The sequence below is a fragment of the Pogoniulus pusillus genome, chromosome 2 (assembly GCF_015220805.1).
Source record: "Pogoniulus pusillus isolate bPogPus1 chromosome 2, bPogPus1.pri, whole genome shotgun sequence".
Classification (NCBI taxonomy): domain Eukaryota; kingdom Metazoa; phylum Chordata; class Aves; order Piciformes; family Lybiidae; genus Pogoniulus; species Pogoniulus pusillus.
This window is the reverse complement of record NC_087265.1, coordinates 44,684,757-44,704,795: the sequence shown is the minus strand read 5'-3', so window position 1 is coordinate 44,704,795 and position 20,039 is coordinate 44,684,757. Positions and strand designations below refer to the sequence as shown.

General features: G+C 42.3%; 1 protein-coding gene across 1 annotated transcript in view; it reads left to right on the top strand.

The window, feature by feature from the left end:
* The window catches only part of XIRP2 (xin actin binding repeat containing 2), a 47,691-nt gene extending 37,142 nt beyond the window's left edge, over positions 1 to 10,549 (top strand). The window contains exons 9-11 of the mRNA XM_064166109.1: positions 1,529 to 1,653; positions 5,867 to 6,000; positions 8,045 to 10,549. Coding sequence (XP_064022179.1) covers positions 1,529 to 1,653; positions 5,867 to 6,000; positions 8,045 to 9,161 — 1,376 coding nt within the window. The 3' untranslated portion in view covers positions 9,162 to 10,549. The remainder of the gene's footprint in view (positions 1 to 1,528; positions 1,654 to 5,866; positions 6,001 to 8,044) is intronic.
* The last annotated feature ends 9,490 nt before the right edge of the window (positions 10,550 to 20,039 follow it).

Below are 20,039 nucleotides of genomic sequence, written 5' to 3'. Positions count from 1 at the left end.
ATTGTTACGAAGGGGAAATCAATTCATGCAAGATGGTGTTTTTTCCAAAAATAATATTGTTTATTAATATTGATATTCAGAACTCTTGCCACCCCTGACCACTAATTTTAACAATATTTGGTTCTTTGCACTGTCATGGAAACATTTTACAGATAATAAGTAGATCTAGTTATAACCAGCAAAATATATAAACATTAATTGAACTGGAAGAGAAGATTCCTGCAGTCAAATGCTGCTTTGCAGTCAATACACCACTTGCCCACTAGATGGACTCAAGGAGCTCTTTCTGCTCATGGCAGAAGGCAATGGAGAATTACAAAGAGGCTTTTAAGCATTTACGCACAAATTATTATTGCCCAACTTGCAGGGCTGGCCACAGACTCAGGCAGTGCCCAAACACTTTCAGGGAACTCTGTTTTGTCAGCTGCTGAGACTTGATTCCTTCCAGGCTTCTAGGGAAAGGAGGCAGACAACCTCTGACCTTGTCTCCTGGCTCCTGTGGACAATCTGTGTATCTCCAGGACTTCTCCACTTGACAGGAGACTTTCAGGTGCAGGCAGGATGTCTTGCAATGTACAGTCTCATCACAATATCACACTGGCTGTGCAGGCTGATCACATGGAAGCATTTAGTCTATTCCTGGTAAACTCACAACAGTGGAGTTTCCAGGCAAACAACAAGGCAGTAAGAAATGGCAGGAGGCAATGGTAGGCACAAATAGGACAGCAGAGCACATTGCACTTACCTGTGTCTCTCCTTTTATCAATGTGAGCTGAGATTAATTGCCCTTTGGACACAGAATAGCCAATCAGAATGTCAGTTAGCCAGACCTTACCATATTATTCAAAGCCCTAGGCTTGCTTTACCCAAATTTGGGAAAAGCATAGGCCTTGCACAAGGCAGGCACAAGCTAAGTGTGTGTATGTTGTTCACCACAGGAGAAAAACATGCCTGGACAGGCCAGAGTCTTTAGACTTAGTGGTTCAGGTTCTTTTGTCTTCTTTCTCCCAGTTGCTTCTCCCATGGAGCAGAAGAACATGCCTGGGCAAGCTAGGACATGCATTAAGCCTATTTTGTGCCCATCAGGACTACCATGACAAATATGTACTCGGTTGTTTGAAAGAAATGAGGACTTGATGAATCCTTTGAAAACCAAGGCAAAGACTACCCCATCCACAAAGCTGTAGATGAGAAAGGTTCAATTAATAGCTTAACTGAATAGCTCAACAGAATCTGACCACAGTGTCCAGATGCTGCTGCTGCTTCAGTCATGTTATTAGAATTCACACTTTGTATTCTCCCATAGACCTCAGTCCACCTTTATCCCTGCAACACCACTCAGGTATAGCAAAACAGTAGATGATAACATGCCCTTCAACAACTGTTCTGTTGTTTTCTCTGTGGACTTCATGACCAAATGACTGTCTCTAGATTTCTGTACTAACATTTTATAACTCACCAATAAAGTCAATTGCATAAAATGCAGGGTGGAGGAAAAGCAGTGTTTTTATTCTTCTTCCCATTGCAGCGATCAATGCAACTCAGAACGAGGAGTTCCCAAAGATCGTGACACAGATTTTAAAACAGCAGATTGAAAGGACAGCTCAGGAAAAGGCTGACAGAGAGACCACACCACCTGCTAAAGAAGTAAAGGTCTGTGCTTTCAACCAGAGGCATCTTGCCTTATGCAAATTAAAAGCAGTGCAGTTAAGACATTGGTCCATCATGTAGCCTGAATTTCTGTCTTGCCTACTTTGGCATTAAAATGTAACCCATGAAAGTGGAGAGAAGATATGTCCTTTAGGAATTAATACCAGGTCTACAACTACCTGAAGGGAGGCTGTAGCCAGGTGGGGGTTGATCTCTTCTCCCAGGCAAGCAGCGACAGAACAAGGGGACACAGTCTCAAGTTGTGCCAGGGGAGGTCTAGGCTGGATGTTAGGAGGAAGTTGTTCCCAGAGAGAGTGATTTGCCTTTGGAATGGGCTGCCCAGGGAGGTTTTGGAGTCACCATCCCTGGAGGTGTTCAAGCAAAGACTGGATGAGGCACTCAGTGCCATGGTCTAATTGACTGGATAGGGCTGGGTGCTAGGTTGGACTGGATGATTTTGGAGGTCTCTTCCAACCTGGTTAATTCTATGATTTTCTGAAGTGCACATAACAGAATACAAATGACATGAAAAGACTCAACAAGTACCTACAGCATGTGACAAACACAATTAAAAATAGCTCTTTATAAAAACTTCTGCACTTGTCCTCCTCCACTGAATACAGCCTTCTCTTCTTTGTTTTCAATCTGCAAATATGTGTAATTTCTGTCACCACAGATTCTTAGAAGCATAGAAAATGCCACTTTCAGAGGAAAGGAAAATGAGCAGAAGGCGCAGCACAGCTTTACATTATGCTTATAATGCAAAGCCTGCATTTGTTGCAGCAAAAAACTCCAAGACTGCTGACTCATCGTTTTTGTATAAATTCCACATTTCTTTTCACATACAATCTACAGTGCAAATAGCACAGTTCTTAGTTCAGAAGATTAGCTTTATGCATTCTGAGCAACAGCTGATGGATTGTGCCTTTCCAGCTCTTATTATAATCCTATTGCTTGGATCCCTGCAGAATCAGCTTTTGTGAAGAACAGAAAAATAGTTTATGTTACTATATTTAAAAATAAAAAAGCACCACCCACTTTTATTCCCTACTGATGAAAAATGCATACCAGGAAATGACGTTGCCTTCAACAGTTAGTTCGTCTTCTACTGCTACTGAATCACCGTCCCTGGGGCAGTTCACGGCAAGGTTGGATGTGGCACTTGGTGCCATGGTCTAGCCTTGGGCTCTGTGGTAAAGGGTTGGACTTGGTGATCTGTGAGGTCTCTTCCAACCTTGGTGATACTGTGAACATTAGGGGTTGGGAGGGACCTTGCAAGACCATGTAGTCCAACCCTCCTGCCAGAGCAGGATTACTTAGAGCAGATCACATGGAAACGTTTCCAGGCAGGTTTTTAATGTCTCCAGTGAAGGAGACTCCACAATCTCTCTGGGCAGCCTGTTGCTGTGTTCTGCCACCCTCACAGTGAAAAAAAAAAAGTCTTATGTTTATGTGGAACCTCCTATGCTCCAGCTTGCACCTGTTGCTCCTTGTCCTATCATTGGACATCACTGAGATGTGCACATAATGCACCTGACATGCCTAAAATTAATGCAGTGTACTCTTGAGAAGTAAAATGCCTCATACAGTCTTTACTTCAACACCTCCAGGGATGGTGACTCCACCACCTCCATGGGCAGCCCATTCCAATGCCAATCACTCTCTCTGGCAAGAACTTCCTCCTAACATCCAGCCTAGACCTCCCCCAGCACAACTTGAGACTGTGCCCCCTTGTTCTCTTGCTGGTTGCCTGGGAGAAGAGACCAACCCCCACCTGGCTATAGCCTCCCCTCAGGTAGTTGTAGACAGCAATGAGGTCACCCTTGAGCCTCCTCTTCTGCAGGCTGTGCACCCCCAGCGCCCTCAGCCTCTCCTCACAGGGCTGTGTTCCAGACCCATCACCAGCTTTGTCATCTGTCTCAGGATATGTTCAAGCACCTCAACATCTCTCTTGAATTGAGGAGCCCAGAACTGGACAAAGCACTCAAGGTGTGGCCTAACCAGTGCTGAGTACAGGGGAAGAATAACCTCCCTTGTCCTACTGGCCACACTGTTCCTGATGCAGGCCAGGATGCCATTGGCTCTCCTGGCCACCTGGGCACACTGCTGGCTCATGTTCAGCTACTATCTACCAGAACCCCCAGGTCCCTTTTTGCCGGGCTGCTCTCCAGCCACTCTGTCCCCAGCTTGTAGTGCTGCTTGGGGTTGTTGTGGCCAAAGTGCAGAACCCTGCACTTGGCCTTGTTCAGTCTCATCCCATTGGCCTCTGCCCACCCATCCAGCCTGCCTAGGTCCTTCTGCAGGGCTCTCCTACCCTCAAACAGATCCACACCTGCTCCTAGCCTGGTGTCATCTGCAAACTTACTGATGATGATGGATTCAACCCTCTGGTCCAGATCATCAGTAAAGATACTGAACAGAACTGATCCTTGGGGAACACCACTAGTGACAGCTGCCAACTGGATGCAGCACCATTCACCACCAATCTCTGGGCCCAGCCCTTGAGCCAGTTCTTGACCCATTTCAGAGTGAATCTGTCCAAGCCACAAGCTGCCACTATTTACCTGTGAGAACAGACCAGCACCAATCTCTCCACAACATCCTTTCAAGTAGTTGTAGTTTCATATTGAAGTAACTTCTTTAATATTTGAGGAATATGAATATATAGATGAATATTTATATATCAATACGAAGTAATCATTGAAAACAAAACATTCTTATGTTGTATATGTTGCTTTAAAATATATTCAAATAGTAATTGTAAAGTCCTGTACTTCAAACTTAGGAATTATTACATACACTATTGCATGGTCAACACCAGTGCTCTCCTTTTGTCTATCTATCTGGGGCAGTGAATTTGGATAGTATCCTGTAGGAAAACCAGATGTTGCCATCACTTTACTCATTTGAAATACATGAACAGAATGATGATGCTTGAACAAGCAGTGAAAATGTCAGAACAAAGCTAAACACTCCTGCATCTGCAGAACTGCTAATTGAAAAGTGCTGCTTTGAGTTTCCCAGCTCTGTGCACTGAGAAGGCTGCTACCTCTGCTCATGCTAGAAGTGGGATTGAACATGAGGCAGTGTTTGGCGGTGGTCCAACAAAACACTTAATGTGGTGGGTTGGCTGTGAATGGCAGCTAAATCCACACCCAATTGCTCATTTGCTTGCTCACTCCTCCACAGTGGGATGGGGGAAAAAATCAAAAGAGCAAAAAGACCTGTGGGCAGAGGTAGAGACAGTTTAAGACGTGAAGCAAAGCTGGGGTACAAGCAAAGCAAAATATGGAATTGATTCACTACTTCATATCAGCAGGCAGATGTTTAGCTACTTCCTGGAAAGCAAGGCCTCAACAGGTACAACAATTACTTGGGAAAATAAATGCCATGGCTGTCAATATCCCTTTCTTCCTCCTCATTTCCCTCAGCTTTTGAGCATGATGTGATTAGGTCTGGAGTATCCCTCTAGTCACTTTGGGGTCTGTTGCCTTAATTGTGTCCTCTTTCAGCTTCTTGTGCAATTCCAGCCTACCTGCATGGGGCAGGGGGAAAGATAACAGTAGGAGAAAGAAAAGTCCTTAGCACTGTGGAAACATCACCTTGTATGTATCTGTCTGCTAGTAGAGTTTCCAAAGGAATTCATAAATCAAGACAGAGCAGCAGCATGCATTTTTGAAAGCCCAACAGATTGCCCATTATTTCCTCCAGCCCCTTACTGGCATGAAATAAACCTTTTATTCATAGAGTCATAGAATTAACCAGGTTGGAAGAGACCTCCAAGATCATCCAGTCCAACCTAGCACCCAGCTCTATCCAGTCAATTAGACCATGGCACTAAGTGCCTCATCCAGTCTTTTCTTGAAGACCTCCAGGGACGGTGGCTCCCTGGAGGAACTAGATGATCCTTGTGGTCCCTTCCAACCCTGACTGATTCCATGATTCCCTGGTCCTGAAGAGCTCACCGGAACACTGGTGTAATGAAATAAATAGTCCTTTCAAAATGTATGGGTTTCTAAAACAGGAAAGGTGAGCAGTTTTTCATTTTCACAGTACTGTTGTTAGCTGAACAAAACCAAAGCCCTAAAATTGACAGCCGAGACACCAGTTAACGGATATAGAAAAGTACAGTTTTAACACAACATACAGACCGATACAGTTAACAAGAAATCATATTACATGACTTAACTCATAACTTTCTAATATGTGATTCCAGAAACTGCAGACTCAGGAAAATGAAAGGTGCAGGCTCTGCCAACAGAAAGTTTACCCAATGGAATGTCTAGTGGCTGACAAGCAGCATTTTCATAAATCGTGTTTCCGATGTCACCACTGTGGCAGTCAGTTAAGGTAAGAAGTAACTGCATGTTCACTCACAAAACTCTGCATTTCAATATGTAGAGGGCTGGTGAAATTATTTTCAGCCAAGCAACCCAACCTGTAGGGTAAGTTGACAGGGAGGAACCTTGGGTTCCCGTTCTCTGTTACTGACATCTGAGCAGTGATGTGGAATAATTCCTTGAAATTCATCCAGATACCTTCTAAACTCTTCTGCATACTACTTCCTAGTGACTGTTCCAGACCCTCAGAAAAGATCATGAACCAGAAGTAGCAGACAGAAAAACTTGTGTGGAATTTAAGATGTGAACATATCACAGAATCAGCCAGGTTGGAAGAGACCTCTAAGATCATCCAGGCCAATCTGGCACTCAGCCCTATCCAACCAATTAGACCATGGCACTAAGTGCCTCATCCAGGCTTTTCTTGAACACCACCAGGGATGGTGACTCCACCACCTCCCTGGGCAACCCATTCCAATGGCAAATCACTCTCTCTGTGAAGAACTTCCTCCTAACATCCATCCTATACCTTCCCTGGCACAACTTGAGACTGTCCCCTTGTCCTATTGGTGGTTACCTGGGAGAAGAGACCAACCCTCACCTGGCTACAACCTCCCTTTAGGTAGTAGTAGACAGCAATGAGGTCAGCCCTGGGTCTCCCTCTCTCCAGGCTAAACACCCCCAGATCCCTCAGCCTCTCCTCATAGGGTTTGAATATACACACCCCCCCCACCCCCCCCATTGTCTCACATTCTTCCTCATTCATAAAATGAGTGAAAAACTCCTGTAGACTTTCTATAAAATGTAGTATTTATTGCTCTATCAGACTGAAAAGGTTAACAGTTCTGACTTTAAAACCTTTGAGATTAGTTACATATACTATATTTGTTTCATATAGGAGCAGCATCTGAATATCACAACTACAGCATGTTAGGGGTTGGAAGGGACCTCCAGAGATCATCGAGTCCAACTTCCCTGCCAAAGCAGGATCATCCTGCCACATAGGAACACAGATAGGCAGGCTTTGAAAATCTCCAGAGAAGGAGACTCCACAACCTCTCTGGATAGCCTGTTTCAGTACTCCAGCACCCTCACTGTAGAATTGTCCCCTTCAGTTTAAGTGGAACCTCCTGTGTTCTAGCTTATATCCATATATAAATATAATTGACCACAAATAACTGCAATTCACACAAAGGCTAAAAAAAAATTGCATTATACCTTCTCAATGAGTTTTGTAGAGAAACAGAGGATTCAGCTTTTAACATGAGGAAGGAAAAAGGTCTCAACAACCCCTCCTACAGGCTGGGGACAGAGTGGCTGGAGAGCAGCCAGGAAGACAGGGACCTGGGGGTAATGGCAGACAGAAGCTGAACGTGAGCCAGCAGTGAGCTCAGGTGGCCAAGAGAGCCAAGAGCATCCTGGCCTGGATCAGAGACAGTATAGCCAGTAGGATAAGGGAGGTTATTTTTCCTCTGTACTCCACACTGGTCAGGTGACATCTTGAGTCCTGTGTCCAGTTCTGGGCTCTTCAATTCAAAATTGATGCTGAGGTGCTGGAACATGCCCAAGAGAAGGGCAACAAAGCTGGTGATGTGCCTGGAGCACAGCCCTGTGAGGAGAGACTGAGCAAGCTGGGGGTGTTTAGGCTGGAGAAGAGGAGGCTCAGGGGTGACCTCATTGCTATCTACAGCTATCTGAAGGGAGGCTGTAGTCAGGTGGGGGTTGATCTCTTCTGCCAGGCAACCACCAATAGGACAAGGGGACACAGTCTCAAGTTGTGCCAGAGGAGGTCTAGGCTGGATGTTAGGAGGAAGTTGTTGCCAGAGATAGTGATTTGCCATTGGAATGGGCTGCCCAGGGAGGTGGTGGAGTCACCATCCCTGGTGGTGTTCAAGAAAAGCCTGCATGAGGCACTTAGTGCCATGGTCTGGTTGATTGGACAGGGCTGGGTGCTAGGTTGGACTGGATGATCTTGGAGGTCTATTCTGACCTGGCTGATTCTAAGATTCTATGACATATAAAAGTACAAAAGAGCTTTTTCTTCCATTTGGCAGCTTGGGAAATTATGCATCTCTCCATGGAAAAATATATTGTAAACCCCATTTTAAGCAACTTTTCAAATCAAAAGGAAATTATGATGAAGGTTTTGGACACAAGCAGCATAAGGACTTATGGAATTCTAAAGATCGGCGTAGCTCAGTTGGCAATATTCATGCTGAAGAAACAAATCCCATTAACAGTGTCCCTGTTTATTCTAAACTAACTACACAAACAGAGTTGTACTCAAGTACAGAAGGTACTCATCCTGATGTTTTGGATAATAACTTGAAAAGATCTACAGAAAGAGGTAAGTTAAAGATGACATGGCCTCCTTCAACAGAAGATGCAACACATAATAAAACATCTTCCAGTGAAAAAGTGGCTAAAGTAAATAAGCCAAAGTGGCCCCCAGAAGGGTTTGCTCAAGAAGATTCTAGTTTACATACAAATAATCTTCTGGGCTGTAGAAGAGATCCTCAGGAAAAAAATGGTGTGAAAGAAAAAAATAACACTGCAAAATCACAACAAAATCAACATTCATCCTTTAGCTCTCTGTCTGAAAAAGAAGCTACAAATATCTGTAAAGCAAAGAAAAATGGGACAGGTAATAATGGAAAAGATGAGATGGAAGCTGGGAATGTGCAAGATAAGCTGAATAAAAGAAGAGGATCACAGAATAGGGAAGAAAATGGAAAGGGTATTAGTGAAGGTGACAATGTGATTGTGCATAGTGCTGGGAAGGAGCAAGAGAAAAAAGTTAATTTACCTTATGATTCAGAAGTTGTACAGGTTACTAACATTGATGATGTAACAGTACAAAAGCATTACAAAGAATGCAGCTTCAACAACAATAACAACAACAATAATGCCACTTTTTCAAGTCTAAAGATTTGTAGGCAAGAAAAAACTCCATTGGCTGTGTCTAATGCAATGACAGCATTAAGCCATGCAATTTGCAGAGTTTCACTGCATGCCTTTACAAAGCTGGAAAAATGGTCTGGAAATGAAGACATATTTGAGATGTATGAACCTTCTCAGAGCTATTCTGGCAATACTGTAATTGTTGTACAGGATGAGCAGAACTCAAAAGATAAAGGTGCTGCTACCTCTGAGTCTTGCACAATGGAATAAAGATGTCGCTTGTCAGAAGTCTCATGCTAATAGCATGTTAGCTTTAAATAAGGCAAATACAGCAACATTCTCTGTTGATACCGAGCTGGTATGCACTGGAGAAGAATCAAAACATGACAAAAACATTTTAGCTGACACTCTGAAAACATCTGCTCTTAAAAAAGACAGCCCAAGCTTAGACTGTGATCTAACAGGAGGCTCAACTAAAAATTCCTGCAGCCCATACTCAGAAGAACATGGGAATTGTCATACAGAACTGAATGATATTAATGCCTGTCAAGAATGCAAAATATTCAAAGTGTTGAAGAAAGATATAAGCACAAACTTAGATTTCCAGAGCTCAAGATCCACAACTGTTCCACCATTCAAAGGTGAGAAAGTCAAGTTCAAACATTGCAGTGTAAAAGCACAAATTAAAAGAGATAGGTTCTCGGATGAAAATGAGTAAACCAGCGAAGTGATCAGCTACATCTGTCACCTGTAAAGTATGCTGCAAACAGGTATTTACTCAGGACAGTTATTTCAGTCCTTCTCAAAGAATTTAATATTCAGAGATTACATATGAAGATTTGTATTATGTAGTCAATTACTCAGACTTTATTTATATATGTAAGGCAATTAAAATCCCTAAAATAGAGAGGCTTTTTCAGTCTGTAATTAAAACAACTTCTCTATGTCCCTGACCATTGCAAGAAATACTTTAGAAGATGACTACCCTGCAGGAACATAATGATTCAATTACTGTTTATCATTTGTAACAAATTAAGATGTGAATCACTTGATGTGCACAAAGCAAGGAAAAATATTTCCATAGGATTTTTTTCTTGTGTATTGTTGTCATTGTAATTGAGCTCTCTTGCTCCATTACATACTATGTAATATACATATTTGTTGTATTAGATCTCACTAGAAGATCTGGGTTTCAGTTGGTATTTTTTGGGGGGTGGGTTGTTTTGTTTTATTGTTGGGTTTTTTTTCTCCAGTATCATGCAGTGCTTAGTTTGAAATGGACTCATTAATGAATAGTAACCACAACTTGGTGAATAGTACTGTTTTGCTATATTCTTAGAGCTACTACTATAGCATTACATTGTAGGTCAGGGAAAAAGTGTGTGAACTTTAACACAGCATAAAACCAAATGTCCTAGACAGAATTGGAGGAAGGGTTGGGAAACACTGGGCATTTAAAACTAGTTTCAGTAACTGATTCAAATTCATTTTAATTGAAGCAGCTCTCCAGTTTCACATTTAAACTTGTATAAGCTAATGCAGATGTAGCACTTTTTTCTTAACACGTTTATGGATTAACATTTGCTTTCCTAATGCTCCTCTAGTGCTCATGAAACAGCAACATATCATTTCAACTGTTGAGAATGCATAATAAAATTAGCACTTCACCAAAAAAAGTATTTTGTGAAGCTTTTTTAACGTGAATACATAAAAAATAAGATTTCCTTAAACAGCATGTGTAATTCTTCATGTGATAATTAAAGTTGTTTGTCAAAGTGAAAGGAAAGAACAATCAAAATAGAGTTTTCAAAAGTATCTGACAGAGAGAGGGGTTTGGAGTAATTTACAGTATCTATAGGTTGCTACTAAATCACATAAGAAATTATTGTGCAAAGTTCAAGAACAAAATACCTGCTACATTACAACTTATTGCTCTAAACAATGTGATTGTAGATAAGTGAGATATCCACACGTGATTCTTCTATACCTATACAGAGACTACTATACACACACAGAAGAGGAAAGCTACACATAGTACTTGTCCCAGAGTAATAACTTCAAGAAAGTGAAGCTTCTGCATCAGGAGATTGAGTCCAGCATCAGTAAGTCTGCAGATGACACCAAGCTAGGAGCAGGTGTGGAGCTGTTGGAGGGTAGGAGAGCCCTGCAGAGGGACCTAGACAGGCTGGATGGGCGAAAAGAGGCCAAGGAGTTGAGATTGAAAAAGGCCAGATGCAAGGTACAATGCTTTGGCCACAACAACCCCAACCCAAGCAGTGCACCAAGCTGGGGACAGAGTGGCTGGAAAGCAGCCTGGCAAAAAAGGACCTGAGGGTACTGGTAGATAGTAGCTGAACGTGAGCCAGCAGTGTGCCCAGGTGGCCAGGAGAGCCAATGGCATCCTGGCCTGGATCAGGAAGAGTGTGGCCAGCAGGACAAGGGAGGTTCTTCTTCCCCTGTACTCAGCACTGGTCAGGCCACATCTTGAGTCCTGTGTCCAGTTCTGGGCTCCTCAATTCAAGAGCGATGTTGAGATACTGGAACACGTCCAGAGAAGGGTGACAAAGATAGTGAGAGGCCTGGAACACAGCTCTGTGAGAAGAGGCTGAGGGAGCTAGGGGTGTGCAACCTAGAGAAGAGGAGGCTCAGAGATTACCTCATTGCTGTCTACAGCTACCTGAAGGGAGGTTGTAGCAAGGTGGAGCTGGTCTCTTCTGCCAGGCAAGCAGCAAGAGAACAAGGGGACACAGTCTCAAGTTGTGCCAGGGGATGTATAGCCTGGATGTTAGGAGGAAGTTGTTGGCAGAGAGAGTGATTGGCATTGGAATGGGCTGCCCAGGGAGGTGGTGGAGTTACCGTCTCTAGAGGCAATGAAGCAAAGCCTGGAGCAACCAGTTTGGAAGAGACCTCCAAGATCATCCAGTCCAACCTAGCCCCCAGCCCTATCCACTCAACTAGATCATGGCACTAGGTGCCTCATCCAGGCTTTTTTTGAACACCTAGCACATTGGTTGCAACCAATTACAATTACAAGATATTTGGTTGTAATCATGATGAACTATTTTTTAAAAGCCATGTATTAGTAAACAGATTTGAATTACTTTACTTGTTTGATTTTTTGAGTGGATAATGCAATTAAAAGTAATATTAAGAAACTTCCAAGACAACAACAACAAAAATCTCAGAAAATGCAAGTCTGAAGAAAACCAGTGGAACTTGTCTAAAATATGTAGAGCTCTACATGGACAACATTTTTTTATTTCCCCCGTTCCCCAAAATTTCTTAATAGTTGTACAATTAGTTTTGACTGTATTAGTTAGGAAAGAGCAGTGACCTTAAGGCTGAAATGGGGATCTTTATGTACAGGTACATAGGTGTTGTCATAAGCAAGTTGATAATTAAAGCAAGAAGCTACTATGGTTGCAATATTGGTACCTGAAGTACAGTTCTGTGACAATTTTCATTGGCAACCACCAATAGAACAAGGGGACACAGTCTCAAGTTGTGGCAGGGGAAGTATAACCTGGATGTTAGGAGGAAGTTGTTGCCAGAGAGAGTGATTGACATTGGAATGGGCTGCCCAGGGAGGTGGTGGAGTTGCCATCCCTGGAGGCGTTCAAGGAAAGCCTGGCTGAGGCACTTAGTGCCATGGTCTAGTTGATTGGCTAGGGCTGGGTGCTAGGTTGGACTGGATGATCTTGGAGGTCTCTTCCAACCTGGCTGATTCTATGATTCTCCTGCATATTCTGATGAATTTACAACTCATCCTACAACTAGAGGAGTGACAGATATCAGTTATAATAACAAAAACTCCTAACAATAAATTAATGCCTCTGAAAAATATGCTCTTCTCTCACTGAGTGGCCTTTTTTTCTTCCTCCACTAGCGAGGATGAATGTTAAGGAAAACTTATATTGTATAACTCCCATCATACTGTCTTGGAGCTCTTGCACAAACTGTAAGAATGACACCTTGTAATCCTGTTCTAGAAAGAAAACAAAAGCCATGGGTAATAAAACCTAGTCAAATAATTGAAATTATTTCAACCAAAATTGAAGTAGAAGACTTCTTCAGAACCAGCCAAAAGTTTAGAGCACAAGTAATCAGAGACAAGATAAGGCTGGCACTCAGTGAGATGTGTGTTTGTCTTAGTCTCTCTTCCACAGAAGGCAAAAGAGATAGGCGCTGGTGTACGTCTGAGTCACCCTAATGTATACATATACTGCCGCTGGAGAAATCACACTCTGCAAAGAGTGCATATAGCAGCTGAAAGTGAGACTGAGATAAAAGCTCTATCTAAAATGTAACAACCTCCCAGATTTTCTTCAGATTAAATGCCAAATGAATAACAACTTCTTAGCTGCCAAAGTCTAATGCATCTCAATGAAAACACACAGATTCACTGCAAGCTAGAAGCTAGGTTTTATGGGTTTAAAAAGAACTACCATTCGTTAGAGCTGTACTTTGGTGAGAGAAATTCATTATACTAAGCTCAAATATCTTTAAATTAACCTCTAGGTTTTCTAAGTTTTGGAGCCTGAGTTTTACCATCAGTTTGTAGAAGTCCCATTTTGTGAGGAGAGATGATGGCACTCCAAGAATCAAGGTACCAAAATCCACACTCTCTCAGCAGGGTAACTTCATCTGGTTTCACTCCTTAGTACAGGGATGGGGTATTTGATAATGCTTAGCAATAGAAACTTATGGAAGACATGGCTGATCCATTTCCAGTGTAGCTGCAGCCAAGCACAGCTCAACAGCAAAACTGCACTGACAGGTAGCAGTGAAATGAAATTTCTCTGCATTATTATTTAGTACAGGACACTTGGAGTCTGAGAAGTCTGTTTTCATTAGGTATTACTGGCTAGGGAAGATATTCTATTGCTTTTAGAACACAGCAGGGTTCCTGTATTCTTCTATATTCACAACAACCAACTGGAGAGATTAAAGAGCCTGATTTACTGTCTTGTTAAGCAGCTTCTGAATTGCAGGGCCAGCACTGGACTTTAGAGGACTTATATATCTGCAGTCCCTTTGCAGCTTCATTAACATCATTGGCAGGAAGACTTAGTTAGAGCCACTTAAACTGTTTTTATAGATGCAACATATCAACCGATCCCTTTGGAGACTTTGTAGAGTCAGGGGCATCCTCAAAACTATAAAGGGACCTAACCAACACTTTTACCATATTGCTTAAGTGAAGGCCTTGCTGCCAGCAGATGTTTAATTGCTGCAAAAAGTGCACTCACCTTGTCTTTCATGTGTTAAGTATTTATCTCCTACATATGCATTAACAGGCACACCTCCACTAATATCACAGAATCATAGAATCAGTCAGGGTTGGAAGGGACCACAAGCATCACCTAGTTTCAATACCCCCAGACAGATGAGGCTAGCCAGAACTCTATCCACCCTCAGCTTAAACACCTCCAGGGATGGGGCCTCAACCACCTCCCTGGGCAACCCATTCCAGCCTCTCACCACTCTCATGCTCAACAACTTCTTCCTCACATCCAGTCTCAATCTCCCCACCTCCAGCTTTGCTCCATTCCCCCTAGTCCTGTCATTCCCTGATAGCCTAAAAAGTCCCTCCCCAGGTTTTTTGTAGGCCCCTTCAGATATTGAAAGGCCACAAGATCACCTGGGAGCCTCCTCTTCTCCAGACTGAACAGACCCAACTCTTTCAGTCTGTCCTCACAGAAGAGGTGCTGCAGCCCTCTGAGCATCCTCATGGCCCTGCTCTGGACACACTCCAGCATCTCCACATCCCTCTAGCAATGGGGGCTCCAAAACTGGATGCAGTACTCCAGGTGGGGTCTCAGCAGAGCAGAGTAGGAGAGAATCACCTCCCTTGACCTGCACTTCTGATGCAGCCCAGGATCTGGATGGCTTTCTGGGCTGCAAGTGCACACTGCTGGCTCATGTTGAGCTTCTTATCTGCTATCTTAAAAGACAGTACTCAGCATGGACCTTAAGGCTAAAGATCTGCCTTATTCCAACACAGAATATTTCTTGTAATATTCCAGACAGAAATTATTACAGTTCAAGCCTTATTTTGAAAGTGCAGGATAATTATCAGAATGACTTGTACAAGATGTGGGTCACTTCAGTCAAGTACACCTCCAACTGTTAGGTCTAATTGCAAAAACATTAGCTAACCTGGGTACACTCACAAACCCAGGAAAACACAAATCAAAAAGAGACACGTTAAAACCTTCATCTCTTTTCATACCTCCATCCATTAGGAGACATTGAAGTGAAATCCTTTGGGTGAACTTTACTGACTTTTACATGTAGCATTTCACCTTGCATGTGGGTTATAGTTGACAACTTTGACATGAAAAGCATTTTAAAATGTTTTAAAGAGAGGAACAGTGTTTAAATGGGCCGTGGAACATAATCAGAATGACCTTACTTTGAGGCTCTCTAAAACATTAAATGACAATTTAACTGTGAAAGATGTGCATTTTCAGTACAGTCTTAAGCAAAAAATAAAGCAGTTATGTACTGCTTTGGGAAAAGAGGTAAAAAGTTCAAAGTCTTACCTCTCCGTGGCCCTATTTTATGTACCTTCCCTCACCTCCTCTCTCTTAGGGTAGTGTGATGGTTTGGGGGTTACCCCGCCCCTCCCACACTTTGTATTTGCCCCAGCTAACTCAGACGGACCCTGGGAATATAGATGAAGCAATTTATTTACAGCTAGCAGAATTTACAAGCAGCTATTTACAATATATACAGTTATATACAATTATATACAGAAATATACAAAGGATAAACAATACAAAAGCACAACTCCCCTCCCAGAAACCTGAGTCCCCAGGAGGGGCTCTCAAACCACCCCAACACCTCCCCCCGGCCCTCTCAACCTTACCCCAGTTCTCAGGAAGAAAAGAGATGCAGCCAAGAGGTTAGGGAGCAGGATTAGTAGGATCAGGGTTAATGAGATGTGACCAGGTCTAAGGCAAAGGCAAGAGTGAGTAACAAAATGGAGGAAAAGTCTTTCTTCTTCCCAGAGCTCTCAGCGAGACTGTGAGAGAAGTTGACATCAATTGTTTTCATTTCACTGCCCATTATCTAGTTCTTTTACCAAAATATTCTAGCTTGCTTCAAACTAGCACAGGTAGGATGTGTGAGACTATAAAGTCTTCAAATTGTGACAGATCATGCAAAATTAATAATCTGTATTAATTTTGATATCCAGGAGATGATTGTTAATAACTAGGAAAACTGTTTATTAACATTAAAACCTGCCAGGAAACTTATTCACAAGGTTTGAAATGCACAGGTTGGAAATCTATACACACAGGGGATAGGCAAAACTAGAGCACTTATTTCTTAAAGTGGCAAACACAAACATTATACTGGAAGAGGCTTTTAAGTATTTACTCACAAAATTAATATTACCTGACTCATGGGACTAGCTACAGTCCCAGACAGTACCCAAACACTTGCAGGGAACTCTGTCTTGTCAGCTGCTGAGACTTAATTCTTTCCAGGCTTCTGGGGCAAGAGGCAGACAATCTCTGACCTTGTCTCCTGGCTCCCCTGGATGATCTGTGTATCTCCAGGACTTCTCATCTGTGCAGGACACTTTCAGGTGCAGGCAGGATGTCCTGTGATGTGCAGTCTCAGCACCATTTCACGCTGGCTATGCAGGCTGATTGCATGCAGGCATTTGGAGCCTGTTCCTGGTGAGCTCTCCAGGCAAATTCAGGATGCAAATGAGGCAGCAGCAGCAGCCCCGTGCTACCTGTCTATCCCTTTTACCAGTATCTGGCCCGAGACTAATTGGGCATTGGACAAGGATTAGCTAATCAGAATGGCAGAGCCAGGGCTTTCACTCTCCCCTCCCATGGTTGCTTCCCCCAGCACAGAAGGAGGGAGGGCAGGGGAACATGTCTGGGCATGGATAAGCCCATGTTTGCCCTATCAAGCCTACCACCACACAAGTGTATTACAAATAGATTCTGCATTAATTGAGCAGGTTACATTAAAAAAAACTACCAAGCGGAAGAAATCTACTATCCATTTGCAGCAGGTGACTTTCATCATCCAGTGCAATAAAAAAATCCCCTCCTATACAAACCTCTAAGGGACATTTACATGATGACAGCTAATTTCTATCCCACTTTACCTTTTGGCTCTCACCACCAACCATTGTTATCAGCATCCACTTAAAATTACTTTTAGACTGATGCAATGATACGTGTGACAGATGCCTCCAGTTTCTCTGTGTGATCACAGTTAAAAGCTCTACAGGATATTGGATAAAAATGAAGAAATAGAAGGCTATGAATTCAGCATGCATAGCTGGACACAAAAACTAATTTCACACTTCCAATCTTAAGAGCTTTTGTACAGCTTCTTGTAAAGCAATATTAGAGTGGAGATAGTATGTACACAGTATCACACGTTGTTTAGAATCTCCTTTTCTTGATTCTCTTCTGTAAGCTGCTCTTTTAATTTTTTGGGACAGTACTCTTGTATTGAAGGATACAGATTGATTTTTTAGTGAATCTGAACAAGGAAACTGTTCTGTCAAAGTAGACAGTAGCTCTTACGTGCCTGGAGAGAGGGTAATTAAAAGCTATTTTAACAGGCTCTGGCAGCTCTCAAAGCTGACAGTATGCTGTAAAAAACCCAAATCCAACCAAAACACAGCAGCACAGACTTAATTTCTCCAGTCAGAATGTGAAGCCCAAATTGTGTTCTTGAAAACAATGACACTGAGATCCTGGAGCGTGTCCAGAGAAGGCTGGAGAGAGGTTTAGAAGTCATGTCATATGAGGAGCAGCTGAGGAGGCTGGGGTTGTTTACCCTGGAAAGGAGAAAGCTAAGGGAAAATCTTATTGCTCTTTGCAACTGCTTGAAAGGTTGTAGTGCAGCTGGTGTTGGTATCTTCTCCCAAGTAACTACCAAGGAAATGGATTTCAGTTATGCCAGGGCAGGTTTAGATTGGGCATGAGGAAAAACTTCACTGAGAGAGTGGTGAGGTGTTGGAATAGGCTGCCCAGAGATGTGGCAGAGTTGCCATCCCTGCAAGAAGCATGTAGATGTGGCACTTCAGGATGTAGTTAAGTGGTCACAGTAGCTGGGTTATGGTTGGAGTCAAAGAGCTTAAAGATCTTTTCCAACCTTAATGATTCTATGATTTATCTTTCATATGGTCATTCCAAGTTGTGAATGAACTTTACCCAAAGTGAAAGACTTAACACTATCTCCCAACTCCCTAAAATAAGTAGTACAGGCATCAAACCAAATTCCTTGGCCACCCTGACAAAAATGTTTTATATTTCTATAGTAACCACTGCAAAGACTAAGCTCAGTTCCTTTCTGCCTTCTCACAGAAATAACCTGTGAAAATTTTATGTCTGGCCAATAAACTTTTTTTATCATGCCAAGGAGTTGCTGCTTCACCAGGGATGTTCAGTGTCATCAAACTGTTACTGTATCTTGACAAAGACACATTCAGTAACACGTGTCCTTGTATGCCTTTGTTTGAAAGTGAAGTTCAGATGCTCATGTGAACATAAACTGGTGTCAGTCCAGAACTTGTTCCCCTCATTCTCTCTATCCGTATAACCAATTTATTATTTTATTCTTCCCCTACTTACATCAGAAGATCTTTGGAGATGAGACTATGGACAACTTTTTCTTTTGGATGATAAGCCAAAGCACACAGACAAATATTCCTAACCTAATTCTGTTTTTACTTTGAATGAATTCTGGCAGCAATGCCCTCAAGCCCCTTCTCAGGCAGACATCCTTATGTACGTGGATGCCACTACAGAAACAGGTGAGTAATGTTTCCTAAGATGAACTTTAATGAAAACAAGGGTGACAGAACCAGGCTGGTGTGTCAATCATAAAACAGTACCAGCAAGGACAAGTTTTAGCTGTGCTAGTACCAGGGGATGTGAATCCTGAATTCTGGTGTAGATGTCCTTTGAGAAATGGAATTTAATGTCAAGTCACATCCCTCTACTGGTCACATCCTCTTGCTTGTAAGTAAATCAGATGACATCATTATCAGGTGACACACAACCAAGCTCTAAGGTTTCTGAATAGCAATTGCCAAATCACCCTGCAAGAGCCTTAGAAAGAAAACTGCATGCAAAATGACAAAATAAGTGAAAACATTAATCATGATTAAACAGAACCACATTGATTTTTGCCAGCTGGATTCAGCCACTGACTGTGATGTGAAGGCTCTTTTCTCTTGGTTAACCCAGCTGAGAGTGGGATTTTTAATACATTTTTAAATAATTAATTACTTAAGTAATAGCGTAAATCTTTGTCAAAAAGAGCTGATCCACTCCAAAATTAAGCACGGGATGGGAAACAATACAACCTCAAATATATTGAAAGCAAAGATAAAAATTCCTAAATCAACTGTACCAACAAAGGGGGGAGAAATGTTTCTATGTCCTGATCACTCATGCAAAGTAGAAGTGATTTGATGTTAAAACCTGATCCACCACCCATCCCTTCCTCAACATAAAAAGTCTATCTTACATCACTCTTCAAGGCAATCACAAAGAACTATATATGTATGGAGTCTTTAAATACTTCTAAGCATATTCATTATGTTCATAGTGACATTGCTATGAAGGACACTATATAAATGGAAACTGTGCTTGCAACTGATCACATCAGACAAACAAACATCTTGAAGGACTCACACAGCACACAAAGGAAGTTGCCTTGTTTAGTTTAAGGGGAGACAGCTCTCTCCAGCTGAGAGCTATTCATGGTAGATAATGAAACACTTCCTCATGCATTATGAAATCAGATCACAATACACTTCCAGAAGAGATCATGTGAGCAAACTCTTTGGGACAATAACTTTATTTCCTTGTCTATGCAGCACCTAGCACATAACTGTGCTTTGCATCTCACAGCACACACCTACATAATATTAACAAATGGCTTACCTAAATTAGACTGAATACCTTTAGCAAATTGTAATGCATTTAAAAATAAAGAATCAAATTCCTCCCAGAGGTCTGTAAAGGCAGTGCTGGATCTACTAGTGCCATGATCTAGTTGATTGGATAGGGCTGGGTGATAGGTTGGACTGGCTGATCTCGGAGGTCTCTTCCAACCTGGTTGATTCTATGATTCTATCCATCAGCTAAATATTCAAAT